The sequence below is a fragment of the Saccopteryx leptura genome, chromosome 4 (genome assembly GCF_036850995.1).
Source record: "Saccopteryx leptura isolate mSacLep1 chromosome 4, mSacLep1_pri_phased_curated, whole genome shotgun sequence".
Taxonomy (NCBI): domain Eukaryota; kingdom Metazoa; phylum Chordata; class Mammalia; order Chiroptera; family Emballonuridae; genus Saccopteryx; species Saccopteryx leptura.
In genome coordinates, this window is record NC_089506.1 from 193,135,273 (window position 1) to 193,158,894 (window position 23,622).

Below are 23,622 nucleotides of genomic sequence, written 5' to 3' on the forward strand. Positions count from 1 at the left end.
TGTGATCACTGCTTTTATTAGAGGCAGTTCTAATATTGAGAATGTTAAACAGGTATTAAAAGAATGTAAAGGTACCATAGATATTACTCTAAGGATTGGGTAATATTATTTTCATTAATAATTGCTCTGCTGTCTTCTAGCATAGATAATTTAAGGACTGTTATCAAAAGAAGAATCTCAATTCTCTGAATCATTAACAATCTTTGGCCTATTATTTCTAGATTTTGGAAAGAATTAAAGGTTATCATCATTCATTCCAACAAAATGCTAACTTGGTGTGCCAATGAACTAGACATTTAGTCTTTTACTGGGCCAACTCAAGTCATAACCTGACAGAAGAATTTTGTTAGTCACTATTGTCATCAGAAATGTGTTTTTTTTTTTAATTCTTGGCATGACCTGGGATTAGGTAACGGTTTTATGTTTAAATACACTGTGAGTACATTTTCCCCCCTCAATTTAGCAAAAGATACAGGTCACCTGTGAGAAAGTTTTCAAGCTAGCCAGGTAGGTAATTGAGCTTTAAATGGGAAGAACAGGGAGGTGTTACTTGGCTCTCTTGAGGAGTAGTGGTTCAGAGCTCTTTTGTATTAGAGTAGCAAATACCAGGGAAGGAAGTGTGGGCTGAGGCAGAAGGGGGACTGAGCAACAAGCTGAGAACAGAGGCAGATAGATACCTTTACAGTCATAATTCAGATTTGGTTTATACCAGATTACTCTGGCTGAATGGTTGAATCCTCAAGATGCTAGGTTTTCTTTTAAATTAAAACCTTAGAAATACTTTTACAGTAAAAGAAAGAAATGTTAAAAAGATTATCTCAGGCCACCAATAATTAGCAGTATTTTCGGAATTATGCCAACATCTCCCACGGCCTTTGTCAGCGAACACAGTGACTTTTGCACTTACTGTGATTCTTGAGCTCTCTTGCTTAACCTCCTTTCCTTATCCAATGCCTCTGATCATCCTCCGTTGTCCCCAAAGTCTGTCTTTATCCTCAACTTCACTAAGCAAGCCTTGATTATCCATCCCAGTAAGTGACATCTTGCATGTCTTTTTCTTTTTGTGGCTTTCTAGACACATATCTGTTCAATAAAACAAGGAATGCCTATATAGAAAGCAGATACTAGTGAAGCCATTGTAGTTGGACCTGGTGAAGGAGGCCTGGGGCCTTATATAACTGGCCTTCCAATCCCCACAGGATTCTCAGTTGTGACTCCAAGGAGAAATGTTTGAAAAGCGCTCATTTAGAGAGCACTCTTCTGAACCAGATTTATTATTTACAATGTGAACTTAAATTTGAATTGTCTCCTTCAGTTGACAAGTGCAGGAAATTATTCTTTTCCTTTAAGACCCAAAGGTTTTGTTCTTAAACATAATTGAAATAAGAGCACTTTAGGTGGACTGGACACCTAAAATTAATACAGTACTGTATATGTCGGTTGCACCTCAATTTTTAAAAAGAGCATCACTAGAAAGAACAGCATTCAATCTAATTTTGTGTCCAAACCTAAGGAGCATTGTTAATTAGATTTGTTTTTACTTTCTAGTCAAAGAAGATTGGAATGTCAGAATTACCAAGCTACGGAAGCAAGTGGAAGAGATTTTTAATTTGAAATTTGGTAAATAAAACTCAGTGATTATGTCTTAATTTATAAACAAATGAAAAGGCAGTGTTCTCAATGAATTACTGCATTTTAAGACCTACAGAAGGAAGGTCCCAGAAACTGGATTCTAGTTTATTTCTGCTAGTAAAACTCTGTACTTAAACCGAATGAGTTACTTTTATTTCTCTTGGATTTAGTTTTCTCACATGTCAGAATGGGAGAGGAAGGGAGGAGTTGGGGTAAATCGCAGTTCCACTGTCTGTACTTCCAGTCTGGCTAATACTGAATGGCAAATAGGTTTCACCATTTGTTTCAACTTAGATTTGTTGACAGCGGTTTCCTGGAGCGCTGTCTTGAGAACGATTCTGAGGAGGCTCAGCAAGAGTGTTTCAGTTGATTGGGTGTGTCTGTCATGGAGAAGGAAGTAAGGAGTGGGAGTGATAGCAGTATTCCCTGGGCGGTCCCATCCGTCATTTTAATACCTGGTTTTGACATTTCTGTCCTAGATCAGGAATCTTAATTACTCTGCCTCTGATCCCTAACTTGAGGTCTGCTTAGATCCATCATATGCTACTTATTTTTTAAACAGCAAACTTGCATCTAGATGACACACAAAGGCTGGGTACATGCCATTTCAGTGTGGAATGGCTATAGTGCATTTCTGCCCAGAGCACAGAGATAATTTTGACTAATAATATAATTTTCCTTTTGAACTATTAAAATGTTTATATTAAAGTACTTATTTTTTTAGCCTAGTTCTTCAGTTTTGCACAATATACTAAGCAAAATGGCTTCATATTAAATAAATATTAGTAGATTGTACGTATCTTTAGCATAATATATTTGAGAATGTGTGGATGTTAACTGAATTGTGGCGATCATTTTGCAGTATGTACAAATACTGTATCATTATACTGTATATTTGAAACTAATGTGTTATATATGTCAATTATACTTTAATAAAAAGATAACAAAAATGCTGTCAGGCAAAAACAAGCGATTGTACAATTTTACCTTCCATAAGTTAATGTTTTCTTACAATTCCAGCTCAAGCTCTTGGACTCACAGAGGCAGTGAAAGTACCATACCCTGTGTTTGAATCAAACCCAGAGTTCCTTTATGTAGAGGGCCTGCCGGAAGGAATTCCCTTTCGAAGCCCTACCTGGTTTGGCATTCCACGACTTGAAAGGATTGTCCGTGGCAGTAATAAAATCAAGTTTGTTGTTAAAAAGTAAGTTCTGTTTGCCAATGTAGTCATGTCTGGAATTAAATTGATAAAGTTATATTTCTATTTAAATTATTTTCTAACTAAATGTGACAGCTAAGGCTTTGATACCCAGGCTGGGAAGCATAGCTCTGGGTGACAGTCCTGACATTGTCCATAGCCTTTGCAAATGCTTTAACTTGTACTTGACTTTTTTTTCATTAGTGCAAGAAGAATTGTAACAACCTGTCTCATGGTGGTGGTGTTAAATTGATTAGAGACCACTGTGCCTCTTAGCATTCCTTGAATGGAGGTTGAAAATTCTCTCTTATTCCTGGTTAAACTTATGAGCAGTAATTAAGTTCCTTATCCTCATGTCTCTAGAATTTCAATAGCTCAAGAAACTGATGTTAATTTTCATTTTTATGAAAGAAGTTTATACTCTTTCTAAAATAATTTATCAGATGGTTGTGGGAAGGAAAAGTGTTTTGTTTTGTCCAGAAAGTCACTATTGTTGCATCACAGAATGATCCTGTGGTTGCCTCTATAAAAATCATTGGTCATGATAATTTTTACTGCCTGTGAACACCAGTATTATACTGGTTACTGTAATGCTTTTTGGTTTTTTCTCTAGACCTGAACTAGTTATTTCCTACTTGCCTCCTGGAATGGCTAGTAAAATAAACACTAAAGGTAAGAGATGCTATATACTCTTTATTATATACTTCAGTGCATTAAAACATTGTTTTTCAAAATTACCTAAGTCCTACTGAATCACTGGCCAATATTTTTAAGGAATTTTATTTAATGGACCTTTTATTTTTTCAAACATTCCTTGAAAATTTCATGTTTGCAATCCTCCTTCATTCATGTTTCCACAGCTTTGTTGAGACTCATGTGGAGGATTACACTACCAGTTTAATTCTTCAGGTTTCTTTGAAAAGAGCCAAACTGTATGAATTTTAATACTCTGCTCTTATAAAGCATCCCCTTTTTTTACAATATGTGTGAGTAATTGTGTGCTTACTTTACAGCCTTGCAGTCCCCGAAGAGACCACGAAGCCCTGGGAGTAATTCGAAAGTTCCTGAAATTGAGGTCACTGTGGAAGGTGAGACCACTTTGGCAGCTGCTATTGATTTTCCAGTTCACTAGTTATGTTTGTTGATTTTTCAGATTTTTGTGCAAATGAGCTTTTACAAAACTGCTTTTAGATGTGAATAGGCTACCTAATTAAAGCTAAATTTCTGAATGTTTCTAATAAAAATTTCTCAACGGTTATGTGATGTTTATTGTGTGTATTGTAAACTGCTTTCATGAAAATCCCTAAAATGCTTTTCTATCGTATTAGGACAGTAAAGGTGCAGATGGGAATGTGTGGAATTTTTTTTATCTCATTTCTTCGTATTTTCAGGAAAGAAAGTTTAGGGATGGTTTAAACAGCAGTACATTGGATTAAACTAGTTTCTTCTTCATCCTAAGGTTTATTTCCTTCTTTAATTCCATTGGGTCTGTGGAATTCTTATCATTTCAGTATAACAGTATTACAGTACTTCATACAGTATTAAATACAATCCTCACCCTGGCCGGTTTTCTCAGTGATAGAGCACTGGCCCAGCGTGTGTCTGTCCTGGGTTTACTTTTCCTGGTCAGGGCACAGGAGAAGCAACCATCTGCTTCTCCACCCCTCCCCTCCCCTCCCCCTTCTCTCTCTCTCTCTCTCTCTCTCTTTTTTCCTCCTGCAGCCATGGCTGATTTGGTTCAAGGGCATTGGTCCCAGACAGTGAGGATGATGGCTCTGCCTCAGGCACTAAAAATAGCTCAGTTGCAAGCATGGCCCCAAGTGGGCAGAACATCAGCCCCAGATGGGTTGCCAGGTAGATCCCCTCCAGGCGCATGTGGGAGTCTGTCTCTATCTCCCCTACTCTCACTTGGAAAAAGAAGAAAAATAAAAAGATAATCCTCAACCTGCAGTTTTTTCCTCTGTCTTCATTAATGCAGAAGAAAAGGATAACTTCATTAGGACAATTCTTTGTTGTCATATAATCTCAAGTTTTGTGTTGTTTTTATATTGATTTTTTTCCCCTTTAAGTGAGAGAGAGGAAGTAGTGAGACAGAGTCGTCCTGCATGCACCCTGACCAGGACCCACCCAGCAACCCCTGTCTAGGACTGATGCTTGAACTGAGCTATACTCAGCTCCTGGGCCAACGCTAGAACCAGTTCAGCCACTGGCTGTGGGAGGGGAAGAGAGAGGGAAGAGGAGAGAAGCAGATGGTCGCTTCTCTTATGAGCCCTGACCCAGGATCAAACCTGGATTTCCGTACGCCGGGCTGACGCTCAATCCACTGAGCCAACTGGTCAGGGCTCATGTTGATATTAAGTAGAGCCTTAGTCACCCCTATTTAATTATCTTGTATACTCACAGAGAACCTGGTTTCTCAGCTGAAAGGCATCAGGAATCTGTATAATTTATAGATATCATAAACCAGTTTAATAATTTTTTTAAAAAAATTGCCAAGCCTGACCTGTGGTGGCGCAGTGGATAAAGTGTCAACCTGGAAACACTGGGTTGCTGGTTCAAAACCCTGGCTTCCCGGGTCAAGGCACATATGGGAGTTGATGCTTCCTGCTCCTCCCCTTCTCTCTCTCTCTCTCTCTTTCTGTCTTCCCTCTCTATAATAAATAAATAAAATCTTTAAAAGATAAAAAAAAAAATTGCCAAGAATTAAAATGTACTCAGTCCTTTACTTCCTCCTTTTGAATAAGATCTGAGAAAGATTTCTCTACCATACACATTTTCTATACTTTCAGTAGAAAGACACAGATGCTAAGGAACCAAACAAAACTGGGACCGGAACCGTAAAATTTTAACAATATGAACAGTGTGATAATGGATAAGATGGTGATGGAAGCTTCACTGAAAAGACTTAAATTAAGCTTTGCTAGAAGAGTAGAGTATCTCTGGGCAGAAACTCAGGAATGCCATTCCTAGGAGAGCACAGTGTGAGCAAAGGTGCTGGTTAAAACACAGTTACAGCCTGACCAGGCGGTGGCGCAATAAATAGAGCGTTGGACTGGGATGCAGAGGACCCAGGTTCGAGACCCCGAGGTCGCCAGCTTGAGTGCAGGCTCATCTGGACCCAAGGTTGCTGGCTAGAGCAAGGGGTTACTCGGTCTGCTGAAGGCCTGCGGTCAAGGCACATATGAGAAAGCAATCAATGAACAACTAAGGTGTTGCAATGCGCAACGAAAAACTAATGATTGATGCTTCCCATCTCTTCATTCCTGTCTGTCTGTCCCTGTCTATCCCTCTTTCTCTGACTCTGTCTCTGTAAAAAAACAAACAAAAAAACCACAGTTACACAGTTTGAGTGATGAAAAGAAGAGTCTCATGTTTTAGGGAGCGTAGCTTTGTATCTTGTTCCAATTATACTTATTATCTCAGGAACTTTTAAGTCTCAATGGCTAGTAAAGTCCTGGAAAAAGTTGATTCTAGAATCATAATATTTGTATTCTTGAAATGATTGATCTATTTTAGATTGATGATAAACTGATAGATTGATGAATAAAGCCATTAATGGAGATAAATTGATATCTGTCTGACACCAGATAGCTTGATGAGTAAAGTCATTTACTCATAGATTGATAGATCGAGGAGTATACAGGAGTTTTACATTAAAGGAATAATGGCCCCAAAACATCTCTAGGATTGTGAGGGTAAAGGTCATAAAGCTCAAGTGAAGTTCAGAAAGAAAGGTGGGGGTGGTGAAATGACATGCAGTCGTGAAGTTGAATAACACGTTTAAGAGGTAGAAAAGGTACTTACAGTATAACAGTATATTAAGTGATATGAATAAAGGTGGCACAGGAAAACAGTGTATTCCTCAAAAAAGGAGAGACTGTTGTCAGAGAACCCTGGCGGAGTTCCAGACTTACCTTATTTTACAACATTCTGGGCATTAAGAAAAGTTTAAGACCTTCTATACACAGAGGACAACATGCAGTAAAAGTCAGAACAACTTCTAAACTTTTTTTCCTCTCCTTTTTGAATATAGGCAGTCTCCAGGTTACGATCAAGCTAGGTTCTTTTCTTTTTTTAAGGTTCTATTTATTGATTTTTACAGAGAGGAAAGAGAGGGACAGAGCAAGAAGTATCAACCTACAGTTGCTTCACTTTAGTTTTTCATTGATAGATTGCTTGTCTTATGTGCCTTGATTTGGGTAAGCCCAAGGTTTCTAACTGGCAACCTTGGCGTTACACAGGTCAGCACTCTATCCCACTGCACCACAACAGGCCAGGCTTAAGTTGAATTTGTATGTAAGTTGGAACAGGTACATTTACCTATTAAATATAACTTAGATGTTTGTGTTAACACAGTATTTTTACCTTCCTTTGCATATAAATACTTAAACATTTTCAAATACAACCTTAAACAGTCTTGGGTGATGTAGAAGATGATGGACTTGTTGGAGAGGGTGGTACTGGTGTTAGAGAGGGAGGGTTTGATTCTGCTGCTGGGGTCAGTTTCTGGAAGTAGACATCAAAGGAGGTTTGTACAGAGTTGTTTTCCCCCTCATAATGGCCCTGTAACCTCTTAGACCTTTGGTAACTAGACAGTAAACTTCGATGAACATCTCTGTATCAGCCTTTTGCTCCTCTAACTTTGCCATTCCTGTTTCAGTGAGACAAAAACTATCAGTAACTCTTTTGTAGAAATCTTTTTCGGTTCTGGAGTTTCTAGGTCCCTATTTTCTTCCCTAAATGCTATCCTCTGCTGCTCTAGTTCCGTAAGGTCTTCACTGGTTAGTTCTTTGCCATAGGAGTTGAGTAACCCTATGGATGTCATTTTCTCTGATGTCCAACTGCAGTTGATTACCAATAGCCCTTATGGTGCTCTGTTTAAGTACAGTTGTACATAAGTTTGATGTTTCTAACTCAGGGACTAGCTGTACTTAGAATTCAAAGGAAGGATATGTCAGGGTCAGCTGGAGAGTCCAAAAGAAAGCCCCAGAGTGGACATAATATAATTGTACCTGAAGTTGTGCTTGTGTTCAAGGGTTGAAAGGAAAACATAAGCAAACATAGGTAAACAAAAATAAGGTGGTCCCAAGAGAGCATGTTAAAGCTGTAAGTGAATTAAATGTCCCTTAGATGAGCCAGGAAGCTAACTCTGGGAGGAGAATGCCTTACCGCAGGGATGGAAGTAGGAAGTGGATGGGAGTCTGGCGCTGGCAGCAGTGCCGTTTTCATTGCAGGGTGCTTGCGTACCATCGGAGCCTAATTTTGTATTGTTTTTCAGCACAGGCTAGGCTTCAGTAAGCGTGATTAAATATGTGTTTGACTGTGGTGTTGTTTTCTAATTCTTCTTTAGGCCCTAATAACAACAACCCTCAGACCTCAGCTGTGCGAACCCCTACTCAGACTAATGGTTCTAATGTTCCCTTTAAGCCTCGAGGGAGAGAGTTTTCCTTTGGTAAGTACACATTTTCTTTTTCTTGGTTTTTGTCATTTTAAATAAAAAGAATTCATAAAAATATTTTACTAGGAGAATTGTTTTTTCTGTTGTAAGTCAGTATATATTGGCACTTAAAGAACAGACTACGGGCCCTGGCCGGTTGGCTCAGTGGTAGAGCGTCGGCCTGGTGTGCAGAAGTCCCGGGTTCGATTCCCGGCCAGGGCACACAGGAGAAGCGCCCATCTGCTTCTCCACCCCCTCCCCCTCTCCTTCCTCTCTGTCTCTCTCTTCACCTCCCGCAGCGAGGCTCCATTGGAGCAAAGATGGCCCGGGCACTGGGGATGGCTCCTTGGCCTCTGCCTCAGGCGCTAGAGTGGCTCTGGTCGCAACAGTGACGCCCCGGAGGGTCAGAGCATCGCCCCCTGGTGGGCAGAGCCTCGTCCCTGGTGGGCGTGCCAGGTAGATCCCGGTCGGGCGCATGCGGGAGTCTGTCTGACTGTCTCTCCCCGTTTCCAGCTTCAGAAAAATACAAAAAAAAAAAAAGAACAGACTACAGAGTCAGACTGCTTGGATTCAAATCTGGTGCCGGTACTATATAATTCTATGACCTTGGGCAAGCTGCTAAACTTTTCTGTGCGTGCCTCAATTACCTTATTTTAGTAAATAGAGGTAACCCCGCCTTTTGTTTCATCAAGTTATTATAAGGATTATAAATACTAAATCCTTTACAGGGCAGAGCTATTCCTGGCACACAGTACACACTGTCGTCTTTGGGGAGATTTGGGGACTTTGCTTTCTTTTTCTTTTTTCTATTTAGGTATTTTTCCTAAGTGAGGAGCAGGGGGGAGGCAGACAGACAGACTCCCGCATGCACCCGACCAGGATCCACCCGTCATGCCCACTATTGGGCGATGCTCGGCCCCTGTGGGGCGTTGCTCCACTGCAATCTGAGCCATTATAGTGCCTGAGGCGGAGGCCATGGAGCCATCCTCAGTGCCTCGGTCAACTTTGCTCCAGTGGAGCCTTGGCTGTGGGAGGGGAAGAGAGAGAGAGAGAGAAAGTAGAGGGGGAGGGGTGGAGAAGCAGATGGACCCTTCTCTCTCCTGTGTGCGCTGACTGGGAATCAAACCGAGGACTTCCACATGCTGGGCAGACGCTCTACCTCTGAGCCAACCGGCCAGGACCTTTATTTGTTTTCTGTTTGCTTTAAGATATGTCATTTATTTGTAGCCAACATACTAGTAATATAATAAAATGGTTAAATAATGTGTCACTATTAGAATAGTTGTCAAGCTATGACTCTGTTGAAAACCTATGTAACATTTTCTTATTTTGTACTTATAATTATACAATAAAATAAATCCCTGACCATGGAAGCATATTTGTAAATCCTACTAACAAATTAACTATCTTGATTTTTTACATGCAGAGGCGTGGAATGCCAAAATCACTGACCTAAAACAAAAAGTTGAAAATCTTTTCAATGAAAAATGTGGTAAGTTTATTTTGAAACATTATTATTAAAATATATGGCAGCTTTTTTAAATAGAAGAATGTGAACTGAGTAAAATTCTCAACATTTAAATTATGCTATTGGAAATGTGTGGGTAATTTTCTTTTAAATGTAATTTTAGTTGCTGCAAATGTAATTTAAAATGCATTTTTTAAAGGTTTTTTGTTTTGTTTAAGTTATAAATGTGAGAAATGTATGCGTGTATTTTGTAGGTGAAGCTCTCGGCCTTAAACAAGCTGTGAAGGTGCCGTTTGCATTATTTGAGTCTTTCCCCGAAGACTTCTATGTGGAAGGCCTGCCCGAAGGTGTGCCTTTCCGAAGGCCATCTACCTTTGGCATTCCAAGGCTGGAGAAGATACTCAGAAACAAAGCCAAAATCAAGTTCATCATTAAAAAGTAAGGACGTGAGATGAAATGAGATTGGCCGGGAGTTGATACTGTTTGACACTGGGAAGTGGGCGCATGGACTCACCTTTGTGGTAGGGCCAGAGTAACCCCAGGGCCCCAAAAGCTCTTTAAAGTGTGTCCTCCCTCTGGGGGCACTCCCTTGTCTTTCCCTTCCCCCTCTTCCTCCTCCACAGGCCTGCATCTCCTAAACTCTAAGGGACCCCAGGAGACTTCCAGCCAGGGGAGCCAGTTGTTGGGGGTCACCCCTGACCCCGTCTCCAAGGCCCCTTTTCTCTGACTGGTGTGAGCTGACAGCAGCCCCACCCGCGCTCTCCTGTTGCTCCTTCTGTCCCAGACCTAGGCCCTTCCTTGTTTGACTGTCCCCAGCTTTAATAAGCGTACTCTCAAAATTCAGGGGAGATAGGGGGGCCTTTAGGCTGTGCTGTTTTATGTCTTTTTAAGTTTTTCATAATTGGTTAAAAGAAGGAAGGGAAGGCTCTAGCTTATCAGAGAGATAACAACTTGATTTTGTTAAATCTACCCACAGTCATATTTTCAATGGTTGACACTGCTGAAATTTAAACAGTGGTCCAGTGTTATAAAATCCTTTTATTTCTCCAGCTTACACAGTATTTTAAATTTCTCTCCTGTTTGCATAGAGATCTATGAAGTAAGCCAACACAATTGAAACAGATGGGAATAGTTAGACTTAGAAAATACGTTTTAATGCTGAAGAATTATTTGAAGTTAATTTTAGGTTTTGTTTATTGATGCTTGCTTTTGAGTCACTCAGAGATGCTGTCAATTAAAGCTGACATTGCCAAGCATAATGGCCACCTTTTGTACTTTTGCCCAAGTCTGTAGAGGTATGGCCTCTGCCTCCAAAGAAGACTCTTTTGCTGAAGTTTTCATAGCCTGTCTTTTGTTTCCAAGGTAGCCACATACAGGGTGCTGCTTCCTGTTTCCATTCTCAAGTCTAACACTGAATCTTTTCAGGATATCTTGAAATCATGGGAAGAAGGATCTATATAAATTAAATAGGACTGGGTAGATGTTACAGTCACAATTATAGTCGCTTTATATGTGTTCCCTTAGATAACCATGCTTTCTCTGTTCTTCCATTACTAAGAACCTAGTGTATATTTACAGAGAATTACTGGGTTTTTTAATCTTGTTTAATATTTAATGTTTTACTATTGGGTGATTAGCATACATGTCTTCTTCTGTTTTCTTGTTTTTAGGCCTGAAATGTTTGAGACAGCAATTAAGGAGAGCACCTCCTCCTCTAAAAGCCCTCCAAGTAAGTTCTCACAACAGAAAATGGGCTTTTAGAGATTTATTTTGCACCGGTGGTTAAAACAGTTGTTTAAAGGCCAGCTATTGGCCCTGGCCGGTTGGCTCAGCGGTAGAGCATCGGCCTGGCGTGCGGGGGACCCGGGTTCGATTCCCGGCCAGGGCACATAGGAGAAGTGCCCATTTGCTTCTCCACCCTCCTTCCTCTCTGTCTCTCTCTTCCCCTCCCGCAGCCAAGGCTCCATTGGAGCAAAGATGGCCTGGGCGCTGGGGATGGCTCCTTGGCCTCTGCCCCAGGCGCTAGAGTGGCTCTGGTCTCGGCAGAGCGACGCCCCTGGTGGGCAGATCATCGCCCCCTGGTGGGCGTGCCGGGTGGATCCCGGTCAGGCGCATGCGGGAGTCTGTCTGACTGTCTCTCCCCGTTTCCAGCTTCAGAAAAATACAAAAAATAAATAAATAAATAAAAATAAAGGCCAGCTATTGAACTAAAACCAGGAAAGCTCACTCAGAATTCTGTTGTGACTAGTTTATAAGTATTAGTCTTTAGTAATTGAGAATCTCTGTGTGTCTGCTATACCAAGCATCACAAGGAAGATAAAAAAGTAAAAAGCCTTTCAGAAAGCTTAATATTACAAAATGACAAAACATTCCATGAAAAGAAGCAGACCTTGAACAAAAGTTGGGTTAAAATACTATTTTGTGTGGTTGGAAATGTAAACACATTATTAGAGAAGATTTAATGACCTTTTGTGTGTGTTGTAATTTTAAGTTTCTGTTTTAAGGAAAAATAAATTCATCACCCAATGTTAATACTACTGCATCAGGTGTTGAAGATCTTAACATCATTCAGGTGACAATTCCAGGTATGATTTCTCTGCCTTTATCATAGTTTGTGGGGTGGTTTCTTCTTCTTTTCTCTCTTCCATGGTGTGGATTAACGGGGTTTGCCCTGCTCGTTCAGGGATGTTGATTATTACATTCTCCTCCTACCCCTGCAGAAATTAACCAGATGGGTCACCTTGTCTGTTTACTGCTAAACCACTTTAAGCAGTTCATTGGACTTGGCATGAAGTAAAAAGGACCGACCACCCAAATGCCTAGTATCTTGTTTTAAAAAATCTGTTTATAAAACAGATAAAGTTCTTTATAATAGGAATAAAGTCATAGCATTTTTAATTTGGCATTATTGTTAAGTTGCTTGATTAAAATCATCTCTTGATTAGTTTAAAATCTAAAATATTCTAAAAACAAAGTGTTATACAGAGAACCTGAAGATTTACTTGGAATTAAAATGCATTATTAAATTAATGACTTTTCTCTTAACTTTTTAAGATGATGATAATGAAAGACTGTCAAAAGTTGAAAAAGCTAGACAGCTAAGAGAACAAGTTAATGACCTCTTCAGTCGTAAATTTGGTAAGTTTTTCATTTGCATAATACACAGCTTGCAGTAAGAATGGAAATTTTGTTGCAGTAAGATCTTAACAGTAGAGTATGCTTAGAGAGTTGTAATCTTATATAAAAGAAAATAAAGTGCCTGACCTGTGGTGGCGCAGTGGATAAAGCGTTGACCTGGAATGCTGAAGTCGCCGGTTCAAAACCCTGCACTTGTCTGGTCAAGGCACATATGAGAGTTGATACTTCCAGCCCCCCCCCCCCTTCTCCTCTAAAAAATGAATAAAAAAAATAAATAAAAGAAAATAAAGTTATAAAATAAGTATTAAATGTATTATATACCATTGATAATGGTCAATATCAAAGTGAATTATATAAGGTTGTTTATAATGTACAAAAACCTTAGTTAACAGTGGAGAAAATCTTTAAAATAAATGTTGGTTGTGTGCTTTTTAAACATTCTCTAAGGTGATGCATTAATTAGTGCTTTTATGTGGTTTGTCTCATTGTAGGTGAAGCTATTGGCATGGGTTTTCCTGTGAAAGTTCCCTACAGAAAAATCACAATTAACCCTGGCTGTGTGGTAGTTGATGGCATGCCTCCTGGAGTGTCATTCAAAGCCCCCAGTTACTTGGAAATCAGCTCCATGAGAAGGATTCTAGATTCAGCTGAGTTCATTAAATTCACAGTCATTAGGTAAGAGTGAGTTCACTGCTTGCTCATAAGAGTGAATCTGCAAATTATGAGGCTAAGTCATCTTCCAAAATGTAGTCGTGTAGTAACAAAATCTAGTTTACTGTGTAAGGAATAAATACAACACTTTAGTTATGGTACTTTTAAGATTCTCTTCTACCTGAGCTGTCTTAATTCTCTGGTTTTTAAGGCAAGGGATTAGCAAACCATGGCCTGTGGACCAGATCCAGCCTGCCTCCTGTTTTTATAAAGTCTTATTAAAATAGAGTTAACATCTGTCTATTTATATTTTGGCTATGGTCTTTCATGTTGTAATGGTAAAAGTAAGTTGTTGGGACAGAGACAGTATGGTCTGCAAAGCCTGAAATACTTACTCTCTGGCCTTTACAGAAAAATTTTGCCAGCTTTTGTCTTAGGCATGTCAGGGATTTAGTCCTAAGTCAGCCAAGTCACTTCTGTTTCTTGTCTGTCCAATGAGATTGTAGTTGTTCCCTTTGAGCATCAGCTTCTTATCCACAAAGTAGGAATGATGGTTATACCTACTCTCTAAAGCATTGTGAGAATTATATGATTAATATGTGCTTAATCACAATAAGTATACAAGTGTCCTTTTTTCCATCCACCCATTCAAAAGTCCCAAGGTATCTTCACTCTCTTGTAACTCACAAAAACTTAGCCATCACTAAATCTACCCAGTAAGTTAGTTCATTGTCAAGTTCCCTTTGTCTCCAGTGTATGGCTCAAGGCTAGCACATAAAAATACCTGTAGCTAAATGCATTACCATCCCATGGCTTCTTCTCATCCACTCAGCTTCTCCCAAAACCCTTTCTCTAAAATTCCCACATTTTTTGTCCCGCTTACCCAATGTTTATTTTCCATGCCATTCCCTGGGGGTCTGTGAAATGGCTTCTTCCATTACCATTTCACTAGAATTACTCTATTTCCCTTTTTTTGTTCCTATTTTTTGTTTTTCCTTTATTTTTAGTGTAACATTTTCTAATGTTTCGTATTAGCTATTCACTTATGATCAATTAAAAAAAAATAGTGGATGACATTTGTCATTCTAGCACATAAATGACATGGTTTAAAAATTAGTTGTATAAATTGAATATACCTGTAATTCTTGTAGAGTAAAAATAAACTATTGTATAATTTATTTCTTTCTTTAGACCATTTCCAGGACTTGTGATTAACAACCGTGAGTATTTCATGAAGTCTTTGTTTTTTTTCTTTTTTGTGATATGAGAGGGTGTTGTCCTAATGGACTTAGCTCACAGGAGTGTAAAATTTTACTAAACCCACAGTGATAACCATGCAGTCTTTGTTGGTTTAGCCTTCAGTGTTAAAGCACTGAGCGTTTTCTAGATGTAATAATGGATGAGTTGCTTAACTTTTTAAAATGTCAGTTTACTCATTCATAAGGTAGTAGTTGGACTCATTTTGGGAGTTTTAGAACATTTTAAATGACTTGTTTTATGTCAGGCATCTAAAACGGGTCAGCAAGTTCCTTCCCATTTCTGTAAATAGTTTTATTAAAACACTGCAAGGCCCGTTTCCTTAGGCCATAGTTGACAGAAGTGGCGACAGAGACTGTGGTCTGCCAAACCTAAAATATTTACTAAACTGGCTCTTCATGAAGAAGTTTGTTGAACCCTGACTCAGAACATTGCATGGCCTTAAAGTATGTCCTCAGTATATACAGTTTATACTTGTTATTGTTGTTACTACTGTTATTTTACTATTGTTATATAATTACTATGCTGGAATAAATAGGTAATTTTAATCTAATTTAACTTGCTTCTATTAATTAGCATAGTGTCTGGAAGACATTGGGCTCTTAAATACAGTTTCATGGACACATTTTATTAGTATTATTTTAACTCTTTAAAATCCACTTACAGCCCTGGCCGGTTGGCTCAGCGGTAGAGCGTCGGCCTAGCGTGCGGAGGACCCGGGTTCGATTCCCGGCCAGGGCACACAGGAGAAGCGCCCATTTGCTTCTCCACCCCTCCGCCGCGCCTTCCTCTCTGTCTCTCTCTTCCCCTCCCGCAGCCGAGGCTCCATTGGAGCAAAGATGGCCCGGGCGCTGGGGATGGCTCTGTGGCCTCTGCCTCAGGCGCTAGAGTGGCTCTGGTCGCAACATGGCGACGCCCAGGATGGGCAGAGCATCGTCCCCTGGTGGGCAGAGCGTCGCCCCATGGTGGGCGTGCCGGGTGGATCCCGGTCGGGCGTATGCGGGAGTCTGTCTGACTGTCTCTCCCTGTTTCCAGCTTCTGAAAAATGAAAAAAAAAATAAAAAAAATAAATCCACTTACACTCAGTTCTGTAGTTTATTCATTGGGAAAGTATAAGCCTCTTCAGTTTCTTGTTGAGGAGTTACCAGTGACCATTGAGTAGCAGAACCTTGTGAATTGTTGATTTTCCCCCTGACCTGAGAGCTATGCTGTCATTACCCCTGTCATCCCCTGTCATTCTGGACTGCTTTTACACTGTTGACCCTGTCCTCTGGCCTTCACTCTTTAGGATCATGGATTTGGTTGCATCTCTTTTTCCTCCAAGTTTTGAGTTTTAATTCATCATAAAATTTATTCATTTACTTGTACCCCAACCTATGAATTCTTTTTTTTATAGATTCTCTTTTTAGTATATGCTCTATCTTGACCAAGTATTTGGTAACGTCAGTGTGAGAGAGAAGTGTATCTTGCTTCATAGATTTAAATCATCTTTGTGGTGGCCTGACCTGTGGTGGCGCAGTGGATAAAGTGTCGACCTGGGAACACTGAGGTCACCAGTTCAAAACCCTGCACTTGTGTGGTCAAGGCACATATGGGAGTTGATGCTTCCTGCTACTCTCTCCTTTCTCTCTCTCTCTCTCCTCTCTAAAATGAATAAATAATAAATAAATTTATTTAAAAATAAATCATCTTTGTGGTATTTAGCCTTTTTTTTTTTAAGGCAGAGAGAGAGAGAGACAGGCAGGCAGGGAGAGAGATGAGAAGCATCAACTCATAGTTGCATCAACTCGTAGTTTCGCACTGATTGCTTCATACATGTCTTGACCCAGGGTCTCCAGGCAAGCCAGTGAATGACCCCTTGCTCAAGCCAGTGACCTTGGGGTCATGTTGATATTCCCACATTTGAGCTAGATGAGCCTGTGCTCAAGCAGCCACCTCAAGGTTTTTGAACCTGGGACCTCAGCATCCCAGACTGAGTCTCTCTCCACTGAATGTGGCATTTAGCCTTAATCACACCAGGGAACTTTGTCATTTAAAGAAGTCCCATGATAATTATTTTTCTTTAAAATTTATTTAATCACCATTCCCCTGTCTTTTGTGTAATTTTTAGTTTCAAAGACCATTGTATTTTAATCTTTTCTGACCTCTTATACAGCTCTATAATAGAATTTTGTGCTATGAATTAGTTATTTGATGGGACTTAACAGAACTCATAATATTTATTCTCTTCTTGTAATAAGGAAAATGTGCCTGTTTTGGCAAAATTAGCTTCAAAATAGAAAATGTAGCCTGACTAGGTGGTGGCGCAGTACATAGACTATTGGCCTGGGACGTTGCGGGACCCAGGTTCGTAACCCCAAGACCACAGTTTGAGGGTGGGCTCACAGGCATGACCCCATGGTCACTGGCTTGAGCAAGAGGTCGCTGGCTCACCTGGAGGTCTCTCCCCCCCCCCCATCTAGGCACATATGAGAAAGCAATCAGTGAACAACTATGGTGCCACAATGAAGAATTGATGTTTCTCATTTCTCTCTCTACCTGTCTGTCCCTCTCTTTTTCTCTTGCTCATGCGCACATGCTCAAAAAAGAAAGAAAATAAATGTAAAAATGCTTTTTAAATGTAACAGCATGTCATTAAATTATTAAATGAATTTGCTTTATTTTCAGAGTTGGTTGATCAGAGTGAGTCAGAAGGCCCAGTGATACAAGGTAAATTAAGGAGGGTAGAACATAGAAAAAGTTATTTCTAATTTTTTAGTAAAACGGATTAGATAAAGTTGTGTGACCTCACATCCTTATTTACATTTGTCTACATTTAAAGAGGCAGTTACACAGCCCTGGCCGGATGGCTCGGTTGGTTTTAGAGCATTGTCTGTAGCTCAGAGGTTGCCGATTCGATCCCCGGTCAGGGCACATACAGGAACAGATTGATGCTCCTGTCTCACTCTCTCTTTGTCTCTGTCTCTCCCTCTAAAATAAAAAAAGTAAACATTTAAAAATAGTTACACAGAACACACATGTGTATACACACAGTTAGACTTTTCTTTGACACCTGGTTTTAAAAGCCTGTATAAACTCAATCTGTAGGTTCTAATTGAGAGCTGTGGGCCACATGCCATTGGATCCCATTGTCCCGGGTCGAGTATAGTCAGGAACCCTAAGATCTGTGGCAAAGAATACAATTTTTCAGTGAGAAGGTCTTTTTAACTTTATTCTTTATTCCATTTGTTTGTAATGGTAGTTGTAAGCCAAATTGTGTTGGGTGGAAATGCATGTATCATGGTTTTAAAAATTCCTTAGAAACAAGTGTGTATAGGCCTGCTGCTATGGTTCATTGAAAGTAATGAAAGGCTTTTATTAAAAGGGAACTTACAGAAGAAAGGAGGAAAGACAAAAGAGGAACTTCTCACTTTCATATTACAGCTATGTTAATAAGATCATTTAAGATTTCAGTTATGTAAGCTAACATAATGTGTTCCAGAAAAGTTTATTTCTGGAAATCTAGTTGAGTAATTGTGTGTTTAATCCCAAGAGAGTCTGTGGCTGTTGTTTCATCCTAACTTGTGTGCACTGTTTGGAGAGCTTTGTCTCCTTTTCCTCCCTCTGGTCTCTTTAAGTAATTGAAAGCAACTTTTGAACTCTGTTACAGTAAATCTTCATGTGTTTCCTTTCAGAATCAGCTGAGCCAAGCCAGTTGGAGGTTCCTGCAACTGAAGGTAATATAGGGTAGTCCGTTTGTCAAAAACTGAAGATCCACCCTGGCTGGTTTGCTCAGTGGTAGAGCGTCGGCCTGGTGTGCAAGAGTCCCGGGTTTGATTCCCGGCCAGGGCACACAGGAGAAGCACCCATCTGCTTTTCCACCCCTCCCCCTCTCCTTCCTCTCTGTCTCTCTCTTCCCCTCCCGCAGCCAAGGCTCCATTGGAGCAAAGATGGCCCGGGCACTGAGGATGGCTCTGTGGCCTCTGCCTCAGGCGCTAGAATGGCTCTGGATGCAACAGAGAAATGCCCCCTGGTGGGCATGCGGGGTGGATCCCGGTCAGGCGCATGCGGGAGTCTGTCTGACTGCCTCCCCATTTCCACCTTCTGAAAAATGCAAAAAAAAAAAACAACCAAAACAAAACAAACAAAAAAACCCCTGAAGATCCTAAAGAGTTTTATTAGTTTATTGTGTTTTTACAGCTTTTAAACTAAAACTGGTGGTATTGTTTTTCTGTTTCTGGGTGAATTGGATTTGCAGTTTATGCCCAGAAACACTGTTCAGAGATGACTCATGGATTTGTTTCCCCCAGATGACTCTTAATGAATTATGAAACCAGGGAATGACTACTGTATAACCTAGACCAAGGGTCCCCAAACTTTTTACACAGGGGGCCAGTTCACTGTCCCTCAGACCGTTGGAGGGCCGGACTATAAAAAAAAACTATGAACAAATCCCTATGCACACTGCACATATCTTATTTTAAAGTAAAAAAACAAAACGGGAATAAATACAATATTTAAAATAAAGAACAAGTAAATTTAAATCAACAAACTGACCAGTATTTCAATGGGAACTATGGGCCTGCTTTTGGGTAATGAGATGGTCAATGTGCTCCTCTCACTGACCACCAATGAAAGAGGTGCCCCTTCCGGAAGTGCGGCGGGGGCCGGATAAATGACCTCAGGGGGCTGCAGTTTGGGGACCCCTGACCTACACAGTGGGGGTTCTTTATATAGATATGTAATTATGATGTTACTTTGAACACAAATGATGTAAATTTAGAACTTATTGCTAGAGAAACGTTGTTGTCTCTGAAAATGTTACCACTTTTGGTATCTTATTATTCCTGTTAAAGCATGTTAGTAAATAGTTTAGTGTGAGTGGACTTATAATAGAGCAGATTTTTATTAATAGTGCCATTAAATAGTTCCCTTTTGTTTCTCTTGATAGAAGTAAAGGAGACTGATGGAAGCTCTCAGATCAAACAAGAACCAGACCCTACGTGGTAGACCTCTTCCCTCCTAGGGTAATTCAGCCTCAGCCTCTGTGTCCGGGATGCCCTGTAGTGCCCAGCTGAGCCCACCTGCAGAATCCTAAGCTAGTGTGTTTTCCCTGCTGCCACCATAAATGGCAGCTCCAGCTGCAGGACATATGAGGTCCAAGTGTGACCCATGCAGTATTGTTCTTAGCTAGAAGTTTCAAGCAGAGATGGTTTTTTTTTGGATCAATATATGTCTGTCAGTCAAAGATTTGTAAATGCCCTTTTGCCTTAAAAGGAGAACGTTTTGTTTTCATTCACAGTGGAATTCACTGAGTCAGTATCACTACACTGACTTTCCCCTAATACTCATGATCGTATTTGCAGAGTCTGGCTGAGCTGCACAGTTCATGGTGCGTTTTGCAGAGTTAACTTACAGGCCTGACCCTGTTATTCCAGACTTCTTAAACTTGGCCCAGGGGAGTAGCAGGAGGGGCGGCTCTGGACCGGGAGTCGGCACTGCTGGGCTCTCGTGTCTGCTGGGCCTCTCTCCGCCTGAGCTGTCGTGTGTTGAGGTGGTGGTTACGGGATACTGCATGCTGGTCCTGATCTGTACCTGACAATGCATTTCTTTTACACAGCGACTTTTTTTTGTCATGGAGTTTGCCATGTACTGTCAGTTCATGGATTTAAGCGCTAAATTGTGGTATTTGCGAATGTTAAATTCGTATAATCAGATTAACCTGTTTTCTTGTTTGTTTTGTCTCCTATTTTAGCTTAAAGTATCAGTGGGTGAGAAGAGCTTTTCGGACCTGTTACTGCCCCAAGCTGTGTAATATACTTGTATAACAGAAATACCTTCTATACAAACCTTTTTTTCTACTTTTAGATAGAAATGTCTACTTTTTCAGCAGTTCTGTGAATTGAATTAAAGAGCAGAGTGACTGTAGATTTGGAATGGCTGGTTTACTTTGGAATGTATTATAAGGATTTTACAGCAATGCTGGAAAAACGACAGGGAAAATGACAGGGATGAATCTCACCAGATTTTTTTATGGATTCAGCAGAGCCTTCAGCTATGGTGTTTATTTCCCAATCAAGTGAAGATATCTCCTACTGGAACATCTCAGCTTCTGCAGCGAAGAAAACACCTGTGATAGTTAGTTCTTTAGTTTTTCTATTTGAAAAATCACTTAAATGATCCTTTTGTTCATGGCTTTCTTTAATGACTGAGTGAACAGTTAGTATCTGTATATTTGACTAAACCTTTTCCTAAGCTATCTGTCATGGTTCATATGTTTTTTATCATAATTCTAAAAACAACCATCTGGATTACCTAATAGCCAGTAAGAGGTTGGTATCTCAGCGTGTGGCTTGTAGATGGAATACAGAGAACCTCTTCCACATTTACTTCTTATCCAAATAAAATGCATGGTGTACAAGAAGTGCAAGATCAGGTATGAGTGTTTGGGCAAGCTAAATGACACTAAAGCCTCACTATCATGTAACTGATTGTGGTGTGAATTTCTTTGGAATACTGTTCCAGCTTGGATCGATCCCAAGGGGTTTTCATTGCCTTCTTTATTTTATAATAATACTTGTAACCTTGAGGCTCCGGTGTGGGAAGTGAGGGCTCAAAAGCTAAGTATGCATCTGCTGATATTCTGCGCCATTTGTAGGAGAATCTTACAGGTGTTGAGGTTTCATGGACAATAAGAGATGTAAAATACCAGCTATATGAAAAGCTAGAGTATGTGATGGCATAGAGTGTTCATTAGCTTTATCACAATATTCATAATGGAGACTTATATTACATGGTAGCAGAAATAGGCATTTTTATGTGTTGCTTATATTTTACCTCAAATTAAAATGTAGATATAGGGTAATAAATAAACTCCATCCATGCCTTTCACACACTAATTCATTTCTAAGGTGTTTCATGGTTGTCTGGGGAAACTTGTGGGCGGTCAATGGGAAGGGAAATGCTAAATGAGGGTGAGGGCGGCACTGCTCAGAGGCTCATCAGGTCCTCACAGGGACTCCGTTGTCTGTGCTGTTGGAGACCACTGCATCTTGTGTGAGCGGAGGCTGGAGACCCCAACTTTATCTGCACCTGCCAATTGCATGCAGCTAAAGTATGTTTTATTTTTTTTTAATTTTCCATTGATTGTGAGAGAGAATCACCAACTTCTTGTTCCACTTGGTTCCATTTAGCTGTGCACTCGGTGATTGCTTCTAGCATGTAAACCTGCGACCGTGGTCTGCAGGGACAACGCTCCATCCACTGAACCATCCCTTCAGGGCCTAAAGTATAATTTCGAGGTCAGAATCCTTCCCAGAGCACATACACATCCTCCCACACTGGCTCAGCATATCTCTTTATCTCTATACCTCACAAACATGTGCTCAGAGAAACTAATTTGTTATTAATACCAACTGAAATTAAGAGGAGACAGCTTCTACAGTAGAACAGCATGAGTCCTTTAAAGTGTTCTTAGAAAGTTTAGACCACCGTGCTAGCCCCACACACACCTCTCGCTTCAGCTACTAGAGGATCATCCATCCAAAGGAGTTTTTAGTGGGAAATAAGCTCCTATACATACCTGGTTTTTTGTTTTGTTTTGTTAAAAGATTGTGGGATCACAGACTTAGCAAAGAGATTTGTTTTCCTCTCCAGTATAAAAAGTCTGTACAGATGCATACACATAATTTTTGTTTTCATGTCTACTGTTAGCATTTTTTTTTTAATGTTCTCACATACACCAAGTAAACTCATTTCTGTACTCTGGATAACAACAGTCAGTGCTGTCTCCTCATAGCTTTTTAATGGTTTAAGGAATGCTCTCCAATCACGTTCTGCAGACAATTCCTTCAAGAGATGCTGAAGCTCAGGCAGGCGTGCCATTGCTGCGCATGTCTTCTGGAATAGTGCAGAAGTGGAACAAGCCATTCCTGTTAACATACTGTTGTCTGCTGAAGCTTATGTCTTCCTCAGCCTCTGCTTCCTCCAGTCGGGCATCTCCTAGGACAGCTCCCCTTAGAACAGCAGTGTTTTCTGGTAAATTGCCTCCTTACCTGCATGGCAAAATTAGCCCTGGTTTCAGCACCAGAGGTGGCAGTGTCGCCCTGGCTCGCTAAAGCGCTGCTCGGTCTGTGAGATGAAGCCTCAGGTGCCTGTGTTAGTGAATGGTCAGGGCTTCCATAAATGAGAGTTGATAAACAGCACTATCCTTTCTGGGTGGGGATTAAACTTGCACACCAAGATGTTTATGAGATCAGTAAGGATTTGACTTAATATACAGTTGAAATAGGTTGTCAGTAATTTTCAGTGTGCTTAGTATTTCTGAAACATCCTGATTCCATAGATCAATGTGAAACATTTTGCCAGGGAATGAAGTGGAGTGACTAGAAACATAGACTTTGTGACCAAATCCAAGTTCCATTTCTAGACAGCTGTTTTCTTGAGGATCCATTCCCATCAGAAAATAAAGTAAAACCAAGGAATTGCCTGCATGGTATGAAATCCTGTCAACAGAGTTGGTCTAAATGCCAACCCCCATCCATCCCTGTCGCAGCCTCTGCCCTTGGGGGCTATGGGAGGGGGGGAGGGGCTGAGTGCTGTCACTCACCCAGCCTACCTAGGCTTGAACATTTCCCTGGCCCATCCTGAGACCTTATCTTTTCCTTGGTCTAAGTCACAATGGCATGGGGAGTGAGACTAGGTGTATTTGCCGTGCTCCCATGGCCTCAGCCTTACTCCGAGACAGAGCTAGCCTTGAGCCCAGGTCTGTGGCCCTCAGTTCTCCCATGGGGGTGCTATTTGCAGCAGGCAGCCAGTTCCTTTTTGAGGTAGGTTGGTTATTCTGAGCATCTTCAGGCCTCC

At 40.5% G+C, this 23,622-nt stretch overlaps 1 protein-coding gene across 13 annotated transcripts in view; it reads left to right on the forward strand.

The window, feature by feature from the left end:
• Positions 1-21,659, forward strand: part of GTF2I (general transcription factor IIi) — a 132,192-nt gene extending 110,533 nt beyond the window's left edge. For 12 of the 13 annotated variants that reach the window (XM_066382427.1, XM_066382428.1, XM_066382431.1 and 9 more), the window contains 16 exons: positions 1,549-1,620; positions 2,653-2,836; positions 3,444-3,502; positions 3,844-3,918; positions 8,181-8,282; positions 9,694-9,759; positions 9,990-10,173; positions 11,406-11,464; positions 12,240-12,320; positions 12,790-12,873; positions 13,365-13,548; positions 14,716-14,744; positions 17,449-17,490; positions 18,456-18,497; positions 19,712-19,787; positions 20,516-21,659. In XM_066382427.1, the coding sequence (XP_066238524.1) occupies positions 1,549-1,620; positions 2,653-2,836; positions 3,444-3,502; positions 3,844-3,918; positions 8,181-8,282; positions 9,694-9,759; positions 9,990-10,173; positions 11,406-11,464; positions 12,240-12,320; positions 12,790-12,873; positions 13,365-13,548; positions 14,716-14,744; positions 17,449-17,490; positions 18,456-18,497; positions 19,712-19,770 (1,322 nt within the window). In that variant the 3' untranslated portion in view covers positions 19,771-19,787; positions 20,516-21,659. The remainder of the gene's footprint in view (positions 1-1,548; positions 1,621-2,652; positions 2,837-3,443; positions 3,503-3,843; positions 3,919-8,180; positions 8,283-9,693; positions 9,760-9,989; positions 10,174-11,405; positions 11,465-12,239; positions 12,321-12,789; positions 12,874-13,364; positions 13,549-14,715; positions 14,745-17,448; positions 17,491-18,455; positions 18,498-19,711; positions 19,788-20,515) is intronic. The other variant, XM_066382429.1, reaches the window with a different exon arrangement.
• Positions 21,660-23,622: the final 1,963 nt, after the last annotated feature.